The sequence below is a fragment of the Rhinopithecus bieti genome, unplaced genomic scaffold, assembly GCF_001698545.2.
Source record: "Rhinopithecus bieti isolate Rb0 unplaced genomic scaffold, ASM169854v2 scaffold_41836, whole genome shotgun sequence".
In the NCBI taxonomy this organism is placed as follows: domain Eukaryota; kingdom Metazoa; phylum Chordata; class Mammalia; order Primates; family Cercopithecidae; genus Rhinopithecus; species Rhinopithecus bieti.
In genome coordinates this window covers 101,093-125,927 of record NW_016817195.1, presented here as the reverse complement: position 1 = coordinate 125,927, position 24,835 = coordinate 101,093, and the positions used below count along the sequence as shown (strand labels likewise).

General features: G+C 42.9%; 1 protein-coding gene across 1 annotated transcript in view; it reads right to left on the bottom strand.

Moving 5' to 3' along the window:
* MYO10 (myosin X) overlaps positions 1-24,835 on the bottom strand; it is a 159,374-nt gene that overhangs the window by 38,017 nt on the left and 96,522 nt on the right. The window contains exons 19-21 of the mRNA XM_017855947.1: positions 7,930-8,054; positions 7,717-7,831; positions 1,364-1,470 (exon numbers count right to left, since the gene is read on the bottom strand). Coding sequence (XP_017711436.1) covers positions 1,364-1,470; positions 7,717-7,831; positions 7,930-8,054 — 347 coding nt within the window. The remainder of the gene's footprint in view (positions 1-1,363; positions 1,471-7,716; positions 7,832-7,929; positions 8,055-24,835) is intronic.

Sequence of the window (24,835 nt, the reverse complement as noted above, 5' to 3'; positions counted from 1 at the left end):
TGAGCTCACATGAAGACTACAAGACAAAAGAGGACCCAGTTTCAGAATGATAGTCTCATTATGGAAACTGGAGAGAACAAGGAGGCCCCTTTGGTCAAAACAAAACAGAAGAAAAACAAAGAAATACTAACAAACAAAACTAAAGTAAGAAGCCTATCACTATCTTGGCTAAATAAACACATAACCAACCCCTCATGTTGACTTTAAGTAATTTTGGCAGAAAGTTGGGTAAATAGTTCCCAAAGAAATCCGATATATTCTCCTGTTCATATAAAAAAAAATCATCACAGCAGGACAGCTTTGTACTTCAGAAAATGTAACATGTAGCGTTTCACAGGCACAACGGACGGGACTAAAATGCACATGAAGAGAAGTTGCCTCAGGCCAGGTGCAGTGGCTCACGCCTGTAATCCCAGCACTTTGGGAGGCTGAGGCGGGCAGACAGATCACGAAGGTCAAGAGATTGAGATCATCCTGGTCAACATCGTGAAACCCCGTCTCTAAAAATACAAAACTTAGCTGGGCGTGGTGGCACACACCTATAGTCCCAGCTACTTGGGAGGCTGAGGCAGGAGAATCACTTGGAACGTGGGAGGTGGAGGTTGCAGTGGGCCGAGATTGCGCCATTATACTCCAGCCTGGTGACAGAGCCAGACTCTGTCTCAAAAAAAAACAACAACAAAAGAAGTCACCTCATTCCTCAAACAGCTGGAGGATGGGTCTCTGTAGCCAAAATGGTAACACTAAGGTGAACAGCCAAGCTGCTGTGGCTTCAAGACCTGATGCAGAGGAAGTAGGTAAACAAATTAAATATCAGTAGAAGGCTGGGCACAATGGCTCACACCTGTAATCCCAGCACGTTGTCAGCCGGGAGGATCCCATGAGCCCAGGAGTTTGAGACCCTCCTGGGCAACATGGAGCGACCCATCTCTAAAAAAAAATTTTTTTTTTTTTTTAAATTAGCCAGTCATGGTGGTGTGTGCCTGTAGTCCCAACTACTTGGGAGTCTGAGGTGGGAGAACTGCTTGAGCCCAGGAGGTCAAGGCTGCAATGAGCCATGATCGTGCCACCGCACTCTAGCCTCAGAGACAGAGTGAGACCCTGTCTCAAATAAATAAATAGATCTCAGTAGAGTTCCCTGATGTTACTGTTCTTTCTACCTGAGATGTCAAAAAGTGCAGAGCTTCCTTTCCTACTTGCTGCCCAGGTCAGGATAGCTAGGTTTCAGGAGTGGCTGCTTAGGAGGCCTGACCTGAGGCTCCCCTCAATTCGAAAACCTCAGGCCACTCCACTGCAACACACTGGGAAGGAAGGACCCCCTCATGGAGCTTACTGCCTTCTCCCCTCAGCGTGGGGTTCTTACCGTGCCAAGAAGCCCAAGACATGGGCCCGAATCACCATGGCCGCATGGCTCACTTCCTCCTCCCTCCGTTTCTCCAGTTTCTGTTCCAAGGATTCTCGAAGAAAGACCTGCTCAGGAGGGAGTCACATGTCAGAAGCAAAGAACGTGGCCAGCAGAAGGAAGGCATTTCTGCGTCTGAGATATCTTCTGGGGTTAAGGCTTTTTTCTCTAAGTTTGCTCCACCACATGGCCATGCTTTCTAGAACAGTGGTTTTTAAAGATTTCACCTGTCATGGGCTAAAACACTTGCAAAATCCGATAAAGATATATTACAAGGAAAACAAAATGCTGCATAAAATACAAGTCCCTTTTATGGTTATTGTTACTAGATTCAACAGGCATAAGAGGACTACCAAATTGCTATCTAAGCTTCTAAACACTTAACACATCATGGGCCGGGACAAATAGTTCATGGACCAGCATTGGTCACTACACTGAGTCTATGTAATATGATTCAGAGATACAGAAAGCAGAGGAAGGAAAGGAGGAAGGGAGGGAAGCCAGGAAATTTCTAAAACGTTATTTTGCTTTCATGTGGAAATCCTCTCTTTATGCCAGCCATGTGATTACAATCAGAGTATCTTGGCTTCAAAAACTTAAATGCACTCAAAATATTGACGTTAAGAACATAATTCTGAAAACTGAGTTTAAAATGAGAACTGAATTATTTCAGCTACATCTCAGTTCGGCTATCACAAGCACAGCAGACCCGGGACTAAATAAATTGGAGCTGTTTGCTTGCCTATTTCTGAGAATGGACACTTTCATCCTCTGCTTATCAAACACGTGTGTCAGGTAATTGGCACTTTGTATCAGAATTCCTAGTTTTTGAAAAGATATGAAAATATCAGGACCTTCTCTTGATAAAGTAGCTTTTAATTTTGCCATTTCAGATGTAACACATGCATAAGAAATTTTGAATGACTCCCTAAAACAACCAGTATCAAACATTTTCATGTTTTTTTGTTAACAGTCCACACAGATGCAGTTTGGTGTCTCCACAATTTTTTACTTTATACTTCCATGAGTCATTCTGGCCTAAACTGGTGCATCATGTTCTCCCAATGGCACATTTTTCCAGGGTCTCTGCTCTGTGTCCTCCGTGACATTTGGGCAAAAAAGCAAATAAAGAGTCCTAGCACCTTGTGACTCACAGCCGTACCTATTCCTGCTCTGGGTAAAACTCCATCACAAATCATTCTCCTAGGAAAGCTCTCCATACAATCCTCTTCTTATAATACGATTAATATATTCTGTTGGCCGGGTGCAGTGGCTGACCCCAGTAATCCCAGCACTTTGGGAGGCCGAGGCAGGTGGTTCACCTGAGGTCAGGAGTTGGAGACCAGCCTAGTCAACACGCGGAAATCCTGCCTTTACTAAAAATACAAAAACTCAGCCAGGCGTGGTGGCAGGTGCCTGTAATCCCAACTACTTGGGAGGCTGAGGCAGAAGAATAGCTTGAACCTGGGGGGCGGAGGTTGCAGTGAGCCAAGACTGTGCCGCTGCACTCCAGCCTGAGCAACAGAGTGAGACTCTGTCTCAAAAAAAGCGACATATATACATATATACACACACATACATATACACACACACTCATACATACTCATATATACACATATACTCATATACACATATATACACATATACATACTCATATATATGAGAATATGTGTGTGTATATATATATATTCTGTTGGTGCAGAAGCTACAATTATCAAGTTTGTTGGATGTGATCATCATTAAAGATGTTCAGAAATACAGAATTCCCTGTACATATCAAAACCATGTAGCAAAAGCAGTTTTCATCAAGACTGGACTTTAAGGAAGTATTTCAACTTCTCTTTGAGATTTTTGTTTGGTATTATATAACTTACTCTAATGATTTTGCTCTTAGGAGTGCTTAAAAGGAAAAGTAATAGCCAAACCTTGGGGAAGGGGGTGGTGGTGACGAAAGACAAAAGTGTCAGTTCTCATGAGCCACACAGCGATGACACGAACAAGTGGAAAACTTTATGAAGGAACAAAGGTCTTCTCCACCATTGGAAGTCAAAAGAAATGTCTTGGTTAGAATCAGAATCAGACAAACACTTGCTTTAGTTTTCAGTCCATTAAAAAGACAGCTCTCAAAATAAATATATAAATAGATTTTTTAAAAAGACAGCTTTCTTTCCCTGCCTATTAAATTATTCTTCCGCATCTTTATTTACATTCTCCTTCACCAACCTAAAGGGCAAACAAATGGAGAAAATGCTTTTAGGGACCTGTCAGTTTCATGAAGAACATGAACCCTGAATTTAGACAATGACAGAAGGAAAGTGATAGGTTTGGCTGTGTCCCCACTCAAATCTCATCTTGAATTGTAGCTCCCATAATTCCCATGTGTCATGGGAGGGACCTGGTGGGAGGTAATTGGATCATGGGGGTGGGTCTTTCCCATGCTGTCCTCATGATAGTAAGTCTCACGAGATCTGATGGTTTTAAAAAGGGGAGTTGCGCTGCACACGCTCTCTTGCCTGCTGCCATGTAGGATGTGCCTTTACTCTTCCTTCATCTTCGGCCATGATCATGAGGCCTCCCCAGCCATGTGGAACTGTGAGTCCATCAAACCTCTTTTTTTAATAAATTACCCAGTCTCAGTTATGTCTTTATTCGCAGTGTGAGAACAGACTAATACAGAAACTGTTTATGTGAGCCCTTGTGTCACCTTGCCATGTTCCCAGGACTCAGCCAAGACCAAGTTGGCACAACCTACTGACTGGGAATATGGCATCAAAGCAGGCACCAAAGCAGCTGAGCAAAGGGCAGTGCCCACTCAGGCGCTGCTTGGCTGAACTTGACTCAATATCCAACAGGAACCCTTTCACGTGGCTCTTTTTCACCTTTATCTTCTTAGGTAGCTTAAGATCCTGTAGGTTATTCCAGTACACTGTCTTTATAAAAATACCTCCCGCAGGCCTCACTGACATAGAACTGAAGAATAAAAGTCTGACACTGAAGTCCAGAGGGTCAGAAAAGTAAAAGTCTTGAGTCTTAAGGAATCCTTGAGGCAGTGAGGAAAACCAAAACCAGGAAGGAGAGGGACCAACTGCCCACCTCAGGCACCATAAACGCAGCTGTTCAGCAGGAAAATAAATTGCAATCTCCTCCCCACGGGCTGTGCCATGGAGAATCCAACAGGCCACCTCGATTCCTAGTAATGCTTCCCCAGTCCTCTAGGTAAGAATGCTTGCCTTACAAGAACAAACATGTTTTAGATAAGCCAGCCAGTTCAGACATGGGGCCACGTCTAATTCGCTGCCTTCGACACTGGTCACACTCGCCTGTTGTGTATGGCAGACATTCCTTTACCAGAAGACCAGAAGTTCATTAGAGGTTTGAGGCTTTAAATACAAAGACCTTCTGACAGCAACACACCAAAACACCTGCTCTCCAACACGTAAATCAAATACTGGTCAAGATCAAAGCTTTGATTTGATTCAAAGATTCAAAGATTCAAATTCAAGATTCAAATCCTTTGATGTTTACATTTACTTTCTAACGTGTCTATGGAAAAATACACTTCCATCCAACTTCTACTCCCAACTTTTCACCGATTAAAACTGAACTCCTCTTTAAAAACTTCTTCTTGAATACTTCCTTGATCATTTCAATCCATAGGGATCTCTCTCCTGAAGAAGCTGTTTTCTTGCTCCTTTAAAAAGATTGTACTGCATGATTTAATTCATCTACTGTGTGTGAATATCATATCTCCCAACATAGCAAACTGAGGACAACGCCCATGTCTCTGTGTCCCCTATGCTACACTATGTCCAAAGCCTGCCTTGGGCCTGATTTCCATAATGAAGTGAAGTTGAATTAGTACTTGGAGCCCAGAAGAGATTGTTAATGGCTAGGGTGAATTTTAATGATCTCTAATGTCACTCCCCTGTAGAAGGCAGTGAGGTGACTCGTTTATAGAGAATGCAATTTCTTTTTGTTTTTGAGACAAGGTCTCACTCTGTGGCCCAGGCTGGAGTGCAGTGGCATGATCAGGGCTCACTGCAGTCTTGACCTCCTGGGTTCTAGCAATCTTCGCACCCTAGCCACGCGAGTAGCTGGGACTATAGGCACATGCCACCACGCCTGGCTAATTTTTCTGAATTTTAGTAGAGAAAAGGTCTTGCTATGTTTTCCAGGCTGGTCTCAGACTCCTGGGCTCAAGCGATCCTTCTGCCTCAGCCTCCCAAAGTGCTGGAGTTACAAGCGTGAGCCACTGTGCCTGGCCTGCAATTTCCTTTTGATTAAACAAAATCAGAGCAGATTATTATATTGCACTGCCAAGAGCTCCACTTGAGCCATTTTCTTCAGAAAGTTTTCCTAAGTAAATAAATGTATGACATCCTGTGTCATCTCTTACAGTTTTTCAGCACTTCATAGACACTGATTAAGCTCAGCACTGTGTAAAATGAACAATCAGCTCTACATGCTCTACTGGGTGATCGCACAGAAGCCAACAGCAAGACAGCAGGACAGCATATGAAGTCTACATCAGGGCTAAGAAGAGGATGACCTGGGACAACAGAGGAGAGGGCTTACCCCAGCTGTAGGGTACACTGAGGAATGTCCAAAAAGGAGTCCTTTTGAAGTCTACATCAAAGCTAAGACCTAAAGATGAGTTGGCTACAGAAGGAATGGAGAGTAAGATTCTAGGCAGACAGACCTATCGCCTGCGGGGAGCACACCCTCCCAGTGGGTTACACCCCTCTTTCATCTTCCTGAGTGAGGGTGCAATCTGGGACTTGCTTCTAGCCAGTAGACCGCAGCAAAGGTGATGGGATGTCACTTCCGTGAAAACATTATATCATATAACACTCTGTCCTAAGCTGGAGCATGGGGCTATCCTGCTGGCCTGAAAGAATTGAGCTGCCATGTCGTGAGGGGGCCATGTGGCAAGGAACTTTGGGGGCTTCTAGGAGCTGCGAGTGGTTCCCAGCCAACAACTAGAAAGAAAACAGGGACTTCAGTCCTACAAAAACACAGGAAAATGAATTTTGCCAATGACCAAGTGAGCCTGGAAGACGCCCTGAGGTCCAGAAAGGAACAAAGCCACAAGATACAGGGAATGCAGGCTTGGGGGACCCTAATCAGAGGACCCAGCTCAGACCCTTAGATACTATGAGATAATCAATGTGTGTTGTTAAAGCCACAAAGTTTGCAGTAATGTATTACAGAGCAATAGCTAGCTCATGTGATTATCTCTGCATGCCATCTCTACCCTATTTTGTGTTTGTATCTTAAATCCCCCACCAGTAAAACATTCCCCTAGAGCAGGGAGGTCAGTTCATCATGACTTTCCCTTGCTGAATGGCCAGGAGGTGATGCCTAAGTACTTGTCATCAATCTCACATCAGTCAAACCGCAAGACATACGTCTGTCTCTCCCCGCTTTCTCCCTCTTTCCTTTCCTCTTTTTATAAAGCAAAGAAACTCCTAAATTAAAAATAGCATACTACGAGTGGAAGCTTTAAAATATTTCTGACATTGCACTGCTGTGTGTAAGGGCAGAAGGATCGGAAATGAGGATTCGTTCTTCGAGGACACGTGTCCTCAGCTGCCTGCATTTCTGTGTCGAGTCACATTGCTGTCTCTCCCATGTGACAAGTCATTGGAGGTGGGTGGGGAATGAGAGTGGAAGCCAAACAAGGTTCTTGGCAGTTCCTTGATCCAGAAAGAAGAAGTCATACAACAAATTTTATGACCAATTTTTTATGTTCAGGCCAGACTGCCCACTACTCTGCTCCTATCTGGAAAAGGGGGTTAAGGAGCCTCTGCCCCAACGGCATCTTCAAAAGCAGATTTTCCTTTTCGCTTTTTGGACTGAGTTTTTGACAACCGAAAGGATTTCAGACTGGCTACTGATCTCTTGCTCCGTCGCTGCTCTGGTTGCAGGGATAAAAGCCAATATTTGAATTAGAGAAAGTTAGAAGGGTCTGGGGTATCGCTTCTTAGACACTGGGGGCTGCCTCATACTTCCAAAGCACTGCTGCTTGTCTGCCAACATTTGTTGACTGCCTGAACAAATATACACACACACAAACAATTAGGATGAGATGTTTCAATGCGTTCTCTAATAAAACAGAATCCCTGTCAAGTCAAGGACTTCAAATAAAATAGTAACTGTTCGGGAGACAAAATGTTACGGTAGGCATGACAACAGGAGTATCCTCCTAATGTGAAAGAACAATTGTGTAGCAGTCACAGAGCCCTAAACCCCGTGAGCATCACCCCGAGATCTGTCGGGGATTCGTCGGGAGCTGCTCTTTTTCCGCAACGTACCTTCGTCTTCCCCAGCTGCCACTCGCTATTGGAGGCATCGTAGAGCTGCAGCAGGCTCGTACACTTCCCTCGGACGTCCTCAGGCAGAGCCAGATTCCTCATCAGCACTTTATACCTGCAACGTAAAGACACACAGGGTCACCTTCTGCGATGGTTCCCAGTTTTCTCTAATCCCTTTGAAAAGAAAGAGAATCCAATTCAGCTCCCTCTTGCCTTTTGTAAAAGTCCTGAAAGGGTCTTCGGACCGCATAGCCAGCTTTGCGGATTCTCACAGTCTCCAGCATCCCTGAGTACCGCAGCTGGTTCAGCACAACTGCCTGGTCAAACTGGTCTGGCATCTAAACCATGCAAAAATAGATGGGATACCATTAGAAAAAATGCAATTAGATAAGGCAGACTTAATAAAGCTACCTCCATCATTGGTTTACCCCTGCTTCAAAACACACATAAGAGTCTTGAACCTATACAGAAATACAGACTAGCACAGGAACCCCAGTGGAACCAACACCTCGCTTTAACAACCATCAACCTCTGCCAATCCTGCCCCATCCACAAGCTACTTCCTCCCTCCCCTTATGTTTAAGAAAATCCCGGCCGGGCGCGGTGGCTCACGCCTGTAATCCCAGCACTTTGGGAGGCTGAGGCGGGCAGATCATGAGGTCAGGAGTCCGAGACCAGCCTGGCCAGTATGGTGAAACTGTCTCTACTAAAAATACAATAATTAGCCAGGCATGGTGGTGCACGCCTGTAGTCCCAGCTACCGGGAGGCTGAGGCACAAGAATCACTTGAACCCAGGAGGCGGAGGTTGCAGTGAGCCAAGATCATGCGACTGCACTACAGCCTGGGGACAGAGTTGTCTCAAAAAACAAAAAAAAAAAAAAAAAAAAAAAGAAAAAAAAAAAGAAAATCCCAAACTTCACATCATCTCATTTGCAAAGATTCTACTATATGTCATGTGTTAATATAACACTATTATCGTATCTTAAAAGATATCAGTAATTCCTTTATATTAATATCCATGTTCACATTTCTGGTTGTATCACAAATATCATAAATGTATCACCACTTTAAAATCTATTTCTTCCCCAAAGATTCTAAAGTGTCATACAAATGTCACTTTATTTTACTTTTTAAATTTGAATTCAAAGGCATTTTGTAACTAAGAACACAGGGACTCGGACTCGGTGAGGGGTGGACACCCACACTGCGGCAGGTGGGGTGGGGGCAGGGGTGGGGGTGCAGAAGGGGAGACGACCATGCTAGCCAGTGAAGACACAGGAGTGAAAACAGAGTTTGACTTTGCTCAAATTCTAGTCAAATACTTATTCACTGAGAGCTCCATACTCTGATCACTAAATAAGTAAGCCCAAGAACATACAAATTAAAGACAGAGAAAATCAGACCAAGACTTAATGTTCTGAAATGTGTTCTCTTATTTGCTCAGCTGCCAAACAAACCGGCACTGGGGCCAGGACAATAGGTTTTCAGGGGAAAGCAAAAAAGTGGGCCATTTAGGAACTCGGGGGACAGTGGTTTGTTTTTTTTAGTCCACCCATCCACGCTCCCTTTAATTAAGCTGCCTGTTGTTATCCCACACAACTGTGAATACAATGACAAAAAAATAGTGCTATAGGACCTAACTGTTAAAAAATACAAGAATGCAAAGTGGCTTAACAAGAATGCAAAGTGGCTTAATTTGTGACCTTTAACAATGCAGTCATTAACACAAAATTAGGCATAAAGCCATGTTATTCTGCAAGCTTTCAAAATTGGCAAAAAAATAAATGTAAAGAATGCTTTGCAACTGTCCCTCACAGCTTTTGATGGGATAGCTGCCACCAGCCCTAGTGGGCTGACTTCTCTAACATTTAATTTTTTCTACAAACACTGTGGTCAAATTGTCTTTACTTAGCAGTATTCCAACCAAGTGCGGCCAGCAAATTAGGGCAAACATCCAAAGAACTGTGGTTCTCTGTTTTTAGTCTTGATTAAATTATCCATAGAAAAGTAAGAAAAGCATAAAAATATGAAAACAAAATTACCCTTGGTGACTCTTACGCCATCTCTCTGGATTTAAAAATGCAGGCTCGGGGGTGGCTGACTGTTCTGAAGGCATTTGGTTACAACGCTTCTGTGAGATTTATTTGGGAATATAATCTAACCAGCACCAATCTACAAAGACTAGTACAGAGCAAATATAAAAGGAACATCGAATAAAGTATCAGACTTACTCAACTTTGTTAAATTTATACTACCAGAGAAGCCTTCTAAATTTAATATTTAATCACTTGAGGCTCAAAAGACTCTCATCCAAAATATCTCTATCTCAGGCTTTCACTGTTCCTGACCCCCTCTTTTCTCCCAGTCTCTACTGAACAAAGTCCATACAATTCCCCAGTCCGGCACTCAAGTTATTAAAACTGAAGATATTACACCAAAAGGGCCTCCCCATCCAAAAAGTTCACCCACACTCACCATCTTCCTGCCTCTCCGAGGGGCATTGCACCTTCAGTTTGGCTCTTGGGCCAAAATTCATATGGAAAACAACGGCCACACTGACCTTTTCCCCACAGCTAAAGACATGGAACAATAATGAACACCATTCCTGCGCTTTAAAAAGTGCCCAGTCGCCATGACAACCCCTTCCATTCTCGGGCTAATTAGTGTGGTGTGGTTGTAGGATTTGACACAGCCCAGGGAGGGGAGGGAGGGAGCCAGGAGCTGTTGCAAGTTCCAGGCTCCCATTGAGAGTGACTCTGCCCCTTCCCAGTAACTTAATCAGGGGAGGGGGATCTATAGGCTGATTGTCGCCCTAGGCAACCCACCCTGTGATCATGAGGAGGGTAGACCTGGATTTCCATTGGTGGTTCTCTTTTCAGCTGCAATTTCCTTTTCTGGTGAATTCAATCTTCAAAGATGACACAGCTGGGGACTGGACAAGGCACAACTTAAAGGCATTTCGCCTTTCAAAACTTCACTATTACGCTGTCTCCACTGGTAACCAGTTTTCCAGAACCTGAGCTCACTCTGACAAAGACTGCCTGCAGCGTACCAACAGGGAAGTCTTGATGGCAACGAATAGGTTGGAGTTTGGAAGAAACAGCCTCTAACCCAGGGCAATTACAGTCCCTTGAACCGTTTACTGAATATTTACTGAACACCTACTATGTGCAAGGTTTTGTAATTCGTGATCTGGGAAGATTTTTTTTTAAAAAGGTGGAAGCTGTGTTTTGTTTCCAAGGACCCTGCCATTTAGGAGGGTGGACAGGTACATCAGTACTTATACAGCGGAAAGCCTAATATCAAACTATAATTGAAGATTAAAATTAAGTTCCTTGAGAATACAGGAGAGAGAAAAATACTGAGGGGGCATGGGAAGTGCACAGATTTGAACCAGAGCTTGGACTCTTAAAATGCTGGAGGGAAGGGGAATTTTCCGCAGGAAAAAAAAAAAAAAAAAAACAGGAAGAAAAGCCAAGAGGAACCTGGCAGGTTCAGTCAACAGGATGGGATGGAACAGAGGAAGGCGGGAAGGACCTGGGTGGAAGATGGATGCATGGTTCTTGTATTCAAGATAAGAAGGAGTCACAAGGAGTCACTAGAGGCTCACAGTAGAGACAAACAGGGTCAGACCTGTGCTGTGTAAGGATCCCCTTGGTGGCAGTAACAACATTAGGAGCAAGACCATCCCCAAACGGGCGGCGGCTGGGTATATTCTGATACCACGCACGTTATAAAAACGTCATGCAGCCATTAAAAAAATAAGACCGGCCGGGCAAGGTGGCTCACACCTGTAATCCCAGCACTTTGGGAGGCCAAGATGGGCGGATCACGAGGTCAGGAGATCGAGACCATCCTGGCTAACACGGTGAAACCCCGTCTCTACTAAAAAATACAAAAAAATTAGCCGGGCATGGTGACAGGCACCTGTAGTCCCAGCTACTCAGGAGGCTGAGGCGGTAGAATGGTGTGAACCCAGGAAGCGGAGCTTGCAGTGAGCCAAGATCACACCACTGCACTCCAGCCTGGGCGACAGAGCGAGACTCCGCCTCAAAAAAAAAAAAAAAAATTGTAGTGGGGTGTGGCGATGGTTACTGGGTACAAAAAATAGTTAGAAAGAATGAATATTTAATATCTGATGGCACAACAGGGTGACTACAGCCAATAACAATTTAATTGTATATTTCAAAATAACTAAAAGTATAGCTGGGTTGTTTGTAACACAAAGGATAAATGCTTGAGAGGGTGGATAGCCCATTTATCCTCATGTGATTACTATGCATCATATGCCTGTATCAAAATACCTCATACACCCCACCCCATCAGTACACGACAAAATAAATTTAAAAAAATTTTGCCGGGCGANGGCACAACAGGGTGACTACAGCCAATAACAATTTAATTGTATATTTCAAAATAACTAAAAGTATAGCTGGGTTGTTTGTAACACAAAGGATAAATGCTTGAGAGGGTGGATAGCCCATTTATCCTCATGTGATTACTATGCATCATATGCCTGTATCAAAATACCTCATACACCCCACCCCATCAGTACACGACAAAAATAAATTTAAAAAAATTTTTGCCGGGCGAGGTGGCTCAAGCCTGTAATCCCAGCACTTTGGGAGGCCAAGACGGGCGGATCACGAGGTCAGGAGATCGAGACCATCCTGGCTAACACGGTGAAACCCCATCTCTACATAAAAAAAAATACAAAAAACTAGCCGGGCGAGGTGGCGGGCACCTGTAGTCCCAGCTACTCGGGAGGCTGAGGCAGGAGAATGGCGTAAACCTGGGAGGCGGAGCTTGCAGTGAGCTGAGATCCGGCCACTGCACCCCAGCCTGGGCGACAGAGCGAGACCCCATCTCAAAAAAAAAAAAATTTTAAAAGAACAAAATAGGGCAATTGGACAAAAAGAAAAAAAGATCAAATTCAAGACATACCTACTGAATCTAGGGCCATTCATAAGGTATTACTGAGTGAGAAAAACAAGCTAGAAAGAATCTTTCTTTTAAAAAAAGATAAAGACCACTCCTCTCCAAACATCCCTGCTCTAGCTATATATATGCATATAAATGTAGTATGTACCGCATAATGATGTTTCAGTCAATGACAGACTACAGATATGGCGATGGTGCCGTAAGATTGAAACGCTGTATTTATTTATTTATTTATTTTTTGAGACAGGGTCTCGCCCTGTCACCCAGGCTGGAGTTCAGTGGTACGATTCAGCTCACTGCAACCTCTGCCTCCCGGGTCCAAGCAATTCTCATGCCTCAGCCTCCCAAGTAGCTGGGATTAAAGGCGTCCACCACCACACCTGGCTAGTTTCGGTATTTTTAATAAAGACGGGGTTTCACCATGTTGGCCAGGTTAGTCTCAAACTTCTGACCTCAGGAGATCTGCCCACCTTGGCCTCCCAAAGTGCTGGGATTACAGGCGTGAGCCACCGCACCCAGACTGTAACACCGTATTTTTATTGCGCCTTTTCTATGTGTAGGTATGTTTAGATACAGATACTTAACGTGGTGGTACAGCTGCCCATAGTCTTGTACAGGATTGCAGCCTAGAAACAATGGGCCACACCATATTGCTAGGAGTGTCGTAGGCTACCCCATCTAGGTTTGGGGGTGTGCACTCTATGATGTTTGCACAATGATGAAGAGAAATAGATACAAGCTAGGTTGTTACTGAGAGGCGGTCGCAGGTGGGAGGGATCTAGCTCAAAAAAAACGGGAAAGAAAAAAGACTGCACTAAAAGAAGGAAACAGTCACATACATCATGGGAAATTTTCTGTAGGATTTTATCTTTGAAGAAATTTTAAAGTAACATTTTTTTTTTTTGAGACGGAGTCTCGCTCTGTCGCCCAGGCTGGAGTGCAGTGGCGAGATCTCTGATCACTGCAAGCTCCGCCTCCCAGGTTCATGCCATTCTCCTGCCTCAGCCTCCTGAGTAGCTGGGACTACAGGCGCCCGCCACCACGCCTGGCTCACTTTTTTTTTGTATTTTTAGTAGAGATGGGTTTCACTGTGTTAGCCAGGATGGTCTCGATCTCCTGACCTTGTGATCCACCCACCTTGGCCTCCCAAAGTGCTGGGATTACAGGCGTGAGCCACCACGCCCAGCCTGAAAATAGCATTTTTTACAGAAACAAGCAGATGGAGACTTCTGGAGGTCCCACAGCAGGAAAGGCTGAGTAGATGCTGCACACGGGGCAGGGGGATGACTTTTAAGTGGAAACAGTCTGCCCAATGTCCAGGAGCTAATGAATGGAGAAAACAGATTTGGCATATATCATTATCATGTATATAAAATGCATATATCAATGTAACATTAACCTGCCATATAAGGGAATGAAGTCTTGACACATACAACAAGATGGATGAGCCTTGACGACATTATGCTAAGGGAAAAACCAGTCACAGTTACAAAAGACACACATTACATGATTCCATTCATACTGATGATGTCTGAAACAGGAAAACCTATATAAACAGGAAGTTGATTCTGGTAGTTGCATGGGGACAGGGACACAGGAAACTGGGTGACTAAAAGGCAAGGTTTTTTTTTGTTTGTTTTTGTTTTTGTTTGTTATTTCCTGAGACAGAGTTTCGCTCTTGTTGCCCAGACTGGAATGCAATGGTACAATCTTGGCTCGCCACAACCTCTGCCTCCTGGTTTCAAGCCATTCTCCTGCCTCAGCCTCCTGAGTAGCTGGGATTACAGGCATGTGTCACCACACCTGGCTAATTTTGTATTTTTAGTAGAGATGAGGTTTCTCCATGTTAGTCAGGCTGGTCTCGAACTCCCAACCTCAAGTAATCCGCCTGCCTCCACTTCCCAAAGTGCTGGGATTACAGGCATGAGCCACTGCACCCAGCCTGGGGGTTTCTTTTTGAGGTGATGAAAATGTTCTGAAATTGACTCTGGTGATGGCTGCACATAGCTGTAAAAAATTTTTAAACTCACGGAATTGCACATTTTAAATAAGGCAATTACACGACATAAGAACCATATCTCAAAAAAGCTGTTAAAAAATTTTGTTAAGTACATTAAGGCCAGGCGCGGTGGCTCATGCTTGTAATCCCAGTACTTTGGGAGGCCGAGGTAGGTGGATCGCCTGAGGTCAGCAGTTCAAGACCAGGCTGACCAATACGGAGAAACCCTGTGTCTACGAAAAATACAAAAATCAGCTGAGCGTGGTGGCATGCGCCTGTAGTCGTAGCTACTTGGGAGGCTGAGGCAGGAGAACTGCTTGAACCCAGGAGGCGGAGGTTACAGTGAGCCGAGATCATGCCACTGCAACCCAGCCTGGGCAACAGAGCGACACTCCATCTCGGAAAAAAAATAAAATATACATTAAGTACCAGTCTAACACTGAGGCATTTAAAATGGACAAGAAATGGATGGAAGAGAAAGTCTGTATCCTGGAGACAGGATGAAATCTATGTAGTTTTAATGTATACTTTGGATAACTTAATCCTATCAAGAATAATTACAAATACTTATTTCCATACAATCTGAAAAATACGATTTCAGAATGCCTACATGATTAATAATGATTAATAACAGGGCACACTAAACCCTCTACAAAAATCAATTACAGGCAAACCTTACCTCCTGCAGCTTAAAATTCAGATAAAGGACAACAGAGGTGCTGACAAACAGGGACACCAAGAACAGGAACGGTGCTTCCCAATGAAGACAGAAATGCATTTATTTATGCATCAATGAATCCAATTGCCCTGAACATTACGGAGCCTTCTGTAATTTCATGAAGAGTGCATGACAATAAGAAGTATGACAGCGGATTTGGAAACAGCCATTTGCCGACAGTAAGGGGACATTCAATCTGTGCTTATTTAATGAAAGAAAATACAGTGAGTTTATTACCCATGGACCATTAAAGTTCTAATGATTTTCAGCATTTGAGAATCTTGCAAAAACCAACCAAGGCATCCTGAGAAGAGCCCAGGAAGGGGTGGCTGAGGGTGGTAAGAATCCAGCCTGTCACACAGGGGCTATGGATTTTTCCAGAGCCTGACAGGGTTTTAGGGAAAAGCCATTTTGTAGATGAGGAGACTGGAAATAAGGAAGGCAAAATGACTTGTTCAAACCGGTTATTTTTTTTTGAGATGAAGTCTCACTCTTGTCACCCAGGCTGGAGTGCAGTGGTACGATCTTGGGCCACTGTAACCTCTGCCTCTCAGGGTCAAGCAATTCTCCTGCCTGAGCCTCCCAAGTGGGTAGCTGGGATTACAGGCACGTGTCACCACACCTGGCTAATTTTGTATTTTCAGTAGAGATGGGGTTTTCCTGTGTTGGCCAGACTGGTCTTGAACTCCTGACCTCAGGTGATCCACGCACCTCAGCCTCCCAAAGTGCTGGGATTACAGGCTTGAGCCACCCTACGCGGCCTCAAACCGGTTTTAACATTTGCTTAAACCAAGAAGTTAAAAAGTCTCAAAGAGCTTTGTGTTCCTGAAAACTAGCATGTAAATCAAACTTGTATGCATCAAACCTATTTTACTACTGGCATATTATAAAACTGGGATATATTTCCACGGGATATAATTCTGAAAGGAATGAAAACTTCTTTAGGGAAAAGATTAAGCGGAACCTAGGCAGAATGTGGTCTATATACATGGTATCATTCCCAGCAGCAATCAATCTTCTGGAAACACAGACATTCTCTGGAGATTTAAGCACAAGGAACATTCTTAGAGATCAACTTGTCAGGTACTGATTTGGTCTAATACAGGTGACTTAAGATCACAATTTTAAGGGCCACGACCACATTGATAAGAAATCAGTTTGCTACACTGTGAGTTCAGCCAAACATCTGCATATGGAAGCAACTAGTGAATAAAGAAGGGCTTTCAGAAAATCAAATTGCAAACTGAGCAAATCCACCTCTGGTTACTCCCATAAACACAGACAACAGCTGACCATATCCTTACTTCGCGTATCAACCTCTGATCACTGACAAATAATTCAACTGTTCATTGACCGGCGGGAGATTTAACTCCATTTGCATCTCTTAACCCCTCCTTGGATGCCTGCTAGGGGCAGGTGTCTGAGCATGAGATGACACACCACAGTGGACAAGGGACACACTGGGAACATGTAGCACTGTATCCCGAGGATCATGCCCTGCATGTGACAATGTATTTAATAACGACTGTTTCTGCTTTAATAACAAATATCAAATACAACGTGACAACTCCTTGGGTGCTTCTGAACACGTTATAATTTATTTCTAGAGTGGATCCTTTCCTATCTTTTTTTGGAGAGAATGTATTCAAAGTCTAAAACTTTCATGTGATCACAATGTCTTGGAGATTATGTAAATGTAAATGATTATTTCAATCAACTAAAAATGTTTATTAGGGCCAGGCACGGAGGCTCACGCCTATAATCCCAGCACATTGGGAGAACGAGGTGGGTGGATCACCAGAGGCCAGGAGTTCAAGACCAGCCTGACCAGCATGGAGAAACCCCATCTCCACTAAAAATATAAAAATTAGCTGGGCGTGGCGGTGCAAGCCTGTCACCCCAGGTACTCGGGAAACTGAGGCAGGAGAATCACTTGAACCCAGGAGGCAGAGGTTGCAGTGGGCCAAGATCGCACCATTGCACTCCAGCCTGGGCAACAAGAGTGAAACTCTGTCTCTAAATAAATAAATAAATAAATGTGTATGTATGTATTAGAAGCCTCCCATAGACTAAGCACTCACACAAACAACTAATGGTATGGGATGTCCTGGAGCAAATCCAGTCCCTGCTCTGCCCTGACAAACGCAGACCCTCTCCAGATCAGATCTGCTTAGGATGCAAAATGGTAGAGAGCCCGATATCTGGCAACACAGGAGATCCTCAGAGCCCTGACAAGCAGCCCCAGAAAGCCAAACAAAGGAGCTAAGCATCACACCAACAATATTGCCTTCACTGCCTTAACTTGGGAGCTTATTTAAAACAATTTTTTGAAGACTTTATGTCTTGTAAAACCTAAAAAACCTCCACATCGCTAGACTATTTCTCAAAGTGAGTGGTACTGCTTTCAAAATTTAGAGTTCTACTTTTCCATATTATATTATATTATATTAATTTTTGAGACGGAGTCTTGCTGTGGAGCCCAGGCTGGAATGCAGTGGCGCAATCTTGGCTCACTGCGACCTCCGCCTCCCAGGTTCAAGTGATTCTCTTGCCTCAGCCTCCCAAGTAGGTGGGAATACAGGCGCCTGCCACCACGCCCAGCTAATTTTCTGTATTTTTAGTACAGACTGGGTTTCATCATGTTAGCCGGGATGGTCTCCATCTCCTGATCTCGTGATCCGCCTGTCTCTGCCTCACAAATTGCTGGGATTACAGGTGTGATCCACCACGCCCAGCCTCCACATTGTATTTTTTAATGGCACCTGACCTACTTTAAATGAAATACTTTAAACTTTACATACATATTGGGTCTGCAACTGAGGGACTCAGTGCACAGTTCATATTATGGAGGATTAGTCCACCACTATCTTAAGAAACAAAAAATATGTTAATTATGTAATAAGAAAAGCCATTACATGATTCTTTAGATAAGTGAATACTGTATGTGTGGGGCAAGGGGCACTGCTACAGAGAGGATTTAAAATATTAGGTATATTTGTATTTGCATTTCCATATGGGATATACCTCTACCCCATTTAACTTTAAACACCGACAACTTTATCTTCTGATAACCCCTCTTCAACTTTAAGAAGTTAAAGATTCCGTAAGAATTACCCAAAGACAATTATGCTACATAACAAAATATCATTCCCAGTCCTGCAACTACTAAGAAAGCCTCACCACAAGACTCCCATCCCCTCCTCTCGCTGATTCACAAAGAACTCTGCAAGGAATCTCAGTCTATTTGCTTTCTTTGCTACAATAAACTCTCAAGAGTGGTGAATAAATATTCTCAGATAAGAAGTTTATCATGCTTTGAACAATGTTCAAAGGCATTGTTACTAAAGCAGCAATATAACTTTCCCGACCTTGCACAGAAGGTAAATAAAAGTCAATTCAACTGGAGACAAAAGTCCTTTGTACTTACATCAGTCATTTCATTCCGGGCCTGTTAAACACTTTACACAGTGGTTGCTACTTGCTAATTTTCACATTTTCAGAAAAGAGGCAGAAACTAATTTCCCCCAGAGAAGAGGCAAACCCACCAGGTGAGGAACAGGAAGGTAGTAAGCAGGGCCTGAATGGCGAGCAAGCTGTGAGTCAGTCCTGGAGGTCAGATTGTAGGGCCTGGAGATTTCTCACTCACCAAGTACAACCTTCAACCCACATATCTGCTGAGACTAAGTACAGCTGTCACCCTGAGCAAGGACACTCACACTCTGTTACAGCTGCAGGCGCTTACCTCGGACCCACACAAACCTCAACTACCTAATGGGAAAGAAAACACTGGAACATAAATAACATGCACACATACATGTCAATCTTTCTAAGGCACAGCTCTGACTGTATCACAGCCCTGTTCACACACTGCCAGCATATGCCACTTTAAGACAAAGGCTTCCATTTCCCATTCGAGGTCCTCATGGTGTGGCTCCAATTTACCTTCCCAGTCAATATACCCCTACACAAATCCTACCGTTTAGTCCAACTATAGATCATTCTAGTTGTTTCTTGACTAAAATGCTCACTTCCTGTCTTCACCTCAGCTGAAACTGGCCTCTCCACCTGAAATGTACCATCTGTTGAGCCTGATGGATCTTTTAGGTGTCTCTCAAATGCTCCCTCCTCCGTAAAACTGTTCTGATGCATCCCACAGGTGCCATCCATGATGCTCCTCACCCCTGGGTTCCCAGCACACGATGTACTTGCATGAGGATGTGACCCCCGGTCACGCTCTTTTTCAGGTTAAGCATGTCCACGTGAACTCCCCATTAAATTATACATTATCTCAGGGGACAGCCTGAATTCTATGAATGTCTCAGTTTACTACATTGCCTGGCGTGGGACCCTACGTATCAGATACGCTCTCACTTATGCTGCTGGATTTGCATGAACAAAATTGTGATTCTGTTTACAGCTGTTTCTAATATATTTGCTTAACTAACATTAAATAGGTTTTGCCTCTCTTACAGATTTTTGAGAAATGAGAATGATTTTGCTTTTAAAAGTATGTCGATCTACACTACTATAATCAACTGATTTTTGAGAAATGTGCAAAGGCAATTACAGAAAGGACAGTCTTTCTAAAAAATGGTGCTAAAATAATTGGACATCAATATGCAAAGATATAATCTAGATGTGGACATTACAACCTTCACAAGAATTAAGTAAATCATAGACCTATGTATGCAATGTAAATCACAAAACTATGAAACTCCTAGATGATAACATAGGAAATAATCAAGGTGGCTTTGGGGATAACTTTGATACAACAACAAAAGCATGTTCCATGGAGGAAAAAATAGAAATGTAGGATTTCATTAAAATTAAAAACGTTTCTTCTGAGAAACATGCTGTTAAGGCAATGAAAGACAAGTAACAGACTGAAAAATTTTGGAAAATACACACTAAGAAAGACTGTATCAAAATTTACAAAGAGCACTTAAAACTAAACAATATGAAAATCCAATTTTAAAATAAGCAAAAGATCTGAAGAGACACTTCACCAAAGAAGATAGGCTAATAAGCATATGAAAAGATATCACCTGTCACTGGGGAATTAAAAATTGAAACAATAATGAAGTACCACTACATACTTATTAGAATGCTTAAAATCCAGAAAACTGACAATATCAAATGCTGGCAAAAATGTGGAGCAACAAGAACTCTCACCCAGAACTGGCAGGAATGCAAAATGGTACGGTCAATTTGGAAGACAGTTTCTTAAAAGCTGAACACAGTCTGAACACATGATTCAGCAACTGCCCTCTCACATATTTTCCCATTTAGGCAAAAACTTACGTCCACACAAAAATCTGCACAGAAATGTTTACAGCATCTTTGTTCCTAACTGCCAAAAACTGGAAGCAATCAAGACATCCTTCAACAGGTGAATGGAGAAAGAAACTCTGGTATATCCATACAATGAAATATTATTCAAAAGCTATCAAGCCACAAAAAGATGCGGAGGAACCTCAAGTGCATACATAGTGCTAGGTGAAAGATGTCAGTCTGAAATGGCTATATACTATTTGTCTCCAATTATATGACATCCAGAAAGAGACAAAACTTCAGAGACAGTAGAACAATCAGTGGTTGCCAGGATCAGGGGGAAGGATGAAGAACTAAAGCACAGAGGAATTTTAGGGAAGTGACACTATTCTGGGTGATCCTGTAATGGTGGATACGTGACATCATGCATTTGTCAAAACTCACAGAACTTTACAGCACAGGAATAAACCTTTGGGGAAACCAAGAAATAATGCAGATTGTCACAAGAGAATCTAAATGAATCGACCTTACTAAATAGGATGGGGAAAAAGATGCTGACTTAAATAACTCGGGAAAGATATAGAGTCTGTGAGACTAAAAGCAAAAAGAACTGCATTTAAGCACTGTACTATAGTTGATAAAGTTGTTTACCCCAGGGGTATGGGGTCACAGCTCTGCTACTACTATACAGGTGCACTGGAATTAAACAAATAAATGAATGGCAGATGATGGGAGCCAGGCTTCTTACTGTTGGAGTGAGAATGTTGCAAGAAAACCTAAATGAAACCAATTCTGTCCAACTGGATTTGATTTACTGTCATGAAAACAGCACAGAAAATCTCAGGGTCCTGACACTGGTTCATATATGACTTTAAAAGAAGCTAGCATAAGGTCCAAGTAGTCCTCACAACGTGTTTCTGGAGAACATGCCCAAAACGCAGCTCGATACCCCGTTATTTTTTTTTTAATGACTCACATGGCATGACTAGAATGTTTCTATGGGGGTTCCACTGCAAGACGTAACGAAGTAACTCTTCAGTATAGTGTTTAATGAGGAGGGATACAAAAGAAATTAGGAGATTACAGCCATCTCTTTTTTCCCACTAACTAATTTGTTGTTGTTAAATGAAAAAATACATGCAAAGGATCTGGGTGTGTATGTGCATATATAATACATATATATACATACATATACCAAAAAGTATCTGCACAAAAACCCCACAGCTCTCCTGGGGAAAACCACTCGTACTAGTTTTCTGTGTCTCTTTCAGGCACAGTCGATGCATGTATAAACACAGTATGCATATGTGTGTATATGCACGCTCACATGTGTGTGCAGATAAATACATAAATACATCCATTGCTTTTTTAAAAATGCAAATAAAAGTGTTCCACATTTTGCTTTTCTTACCTAACAGAATCTTAGAGATAGTTAACCTGTCAGGATATACAGTTCTTTCACCTTATTCTTCTTTTTTTTTTTCTTTTTTTTGGAGGCAGAGTCTCCCTCTCTTGCCCAGGCTAGAGTGCAGTGGCGTGATCTTAGCTCACTGCAACCTGTCTCCCAGGTTCAAGCGATTCTCCTGCCTTAGTGTCCTGAGTAGCTGGGATTACAGACATGCACCACCATGCCCAGCTAATTTTGCTAATTTTTGTGTTTCTAGTACAGATGGGGTTTCACCATGTTGGCCAGGCTGGTCTCGAACTCCTGACCTTGTGATCTGCCCACCTCACCCTCCCAAAATGCTGGGATTATAGGGGCAAGCCACCGCGCCCAGCCAAAATGCTGCATCTTAAATTGAAAATCAAGTAATAAAAATAGCAACTACCCAGACCTTGAACAGGGGCTATGTTTCTACTATTGAACTGACCACTTTACATGTGCCCACTTAATCTTTACAACTACTCTATGAATTAAATCGGTCCATGATGATAAAATTAAGTGTGTGATATAAATTTTTAAAACAGCAATCATATGGGAAATGCTGTCAGCTAATATTTCCATAACACTCTACAATTTCCAAAGTACTTTACCTACAATTTGCTCTATCACCCTGTGAGGTGGGTAGGGCAACCATTAGCATTTTCATTAAACAGGATCAAAGAATGTCGTGTGACCTGAGTCATATCATACGGCAATTACCAGGCCAGAGGAACAACAGGTACGCATTTTTTTGTGTGTGTGAGACGGAGTCTCACTCTGTCACCCATGCTGGAGTGCAGTGGCATGATCTCGGCTCACTGCAACCTCCGCTTCCTGGGTTCAAGCAAATCTCCTGCCTCAGCCTCCTGAGTAGCTAGGATTATAGATGCATGCTGCCACACCAGGCTAATTTTTATATTTTCAGTAGAGACGGACGACCACGTTGGCCAGGCTGGTCTCAAATTCCCGACCTCAGGTGATCTGCCAGCCTCGGCCTCCCAAAGTGCTGGGATTACAGGTGTAAGCCACCGTGCCCAGCCCACTCAAGTATTTTAACATTAAACCCTTGCAGATCACGCCAGATCTCCCCTGGAGAGCAGTAGCACATCTATTAACTGACAAGTTCATGTCCAAAGTGACACCATATGAGTGGCCACTATGGTCATCTGCAGACAATAACAAGTCAGCGTGGTTCCATTCTGGCATACAGGTTGGTTTTTGTGTATGGATCTCTGTGGTGGTGGTGGTGATTGTGGTAACAGCAGCACTAACACCACTAGTAGTAATAGTGCAAGTAGTACTTCTAGCAGCAACATTAGTGACAGAGGAATAACGAAAGCTAACGTGTACCAAGGGCTTACTGTGTTAGCTTTCATTTAATTTTAGCAACTCTATGCGGTAGACATTATTGTCATCCCCATTCTACAGATGCATAACCTGAAGTGCAGGGTGGTTACTTAACTGTCTGGGGTCACAAGGCTCATGCTTAATTAACACAGCCGAGCTTCAAATCCAGGCATTGCGACCAAGCCAGCACTAAGCACCGCTAGCTATGCTGCTCTTCCTGAAAGGTGCAAATTCAGGAACGGGGGAGTTCCTGCAGTTCCAGCATATTCATTATTTAACAATGGAGTATACTTCCTGGTACATATTTCCTGAATATTTCTGAATGAAATTCATCACAATAGCTATCTTGGTAGCAGCCCAAAATAGAAATCAACTTCTGACCATTAAAACCCACATGAGATGATACATTTAATTAGAGTGAGGGCTTGTAAACCACAGCCTGCCAGCCATATCCGGCCGCCACCTGTTTTTGTAAACAAAGTTTTATTGGAACACAGCCAGACATTGTCTGTGACCACTTCCACAATACAATAGCAAAGCCTAAAATACTTACTATCTTGCCAGTTACAGAAAAAGTTTACTGATCTCTGAGTTAGAGAATAAAAGCCAGACAAACAGGGTACTCAACTGGTACAAACTGAGTTGTGCTCTAGAGATAATTATACACCAGATTTCAAAAACTTAGTATGAAAAAAATAATGCAAAGTATCTCATTAATCATTCGGAAATTTATTACAGGTTGAAACGATAACATTTTGGATATAGTAAAAAAAAAAATGTTAAAACTGCTTTCACAAAAAAACAATTTTTTTTTTTTTTAACACTTTCAAATGTGGCTACTGGAAAACCTAAATCAGACATGGGGCTCATATTCTATTCCTACTGAACACTGTTACTCTAAAAAATGAGGGCTGCTGGTTTATAAGGACTTGGAGAGTAAAACAACAACAAGGCTTAAAATTCTAATTTGATTAGAATTTTGTTTGATACCTGCAGCATGTTTTGTATAAATAAACTGTCAGACTATTTTGATATAAGGCTTGTATGTTTAGAGACTAACACATATTCCTTTTCATAACATTACCCATTTTTCAAAGATAAAAAACAATGCTCATGCAAATACTGTGAAATAAAGGCCCCGAGAATAGTTCTCACGAGGCTAATGACTCTGAACAAATAAATCAGACACGAAGAATTTCCATTAACATCAAATAAAGTGTGAAATAATCTTTCAGGGCCAGGCGCGGTGGCTCAAGCCTGTAATCCCAGCACTTTGGGAGGCCGAGACGGGCGGATCATGAGGTCAGGAGATCGAGACCATCCTGGCTAACACGGTGAAACCCCGTCTCTACTAAAAAATACAAAAATCTAGCCGGGCGAGGTGGCGGGCGCCTGTAGTCCCAGCTACTCGGGAGGCTG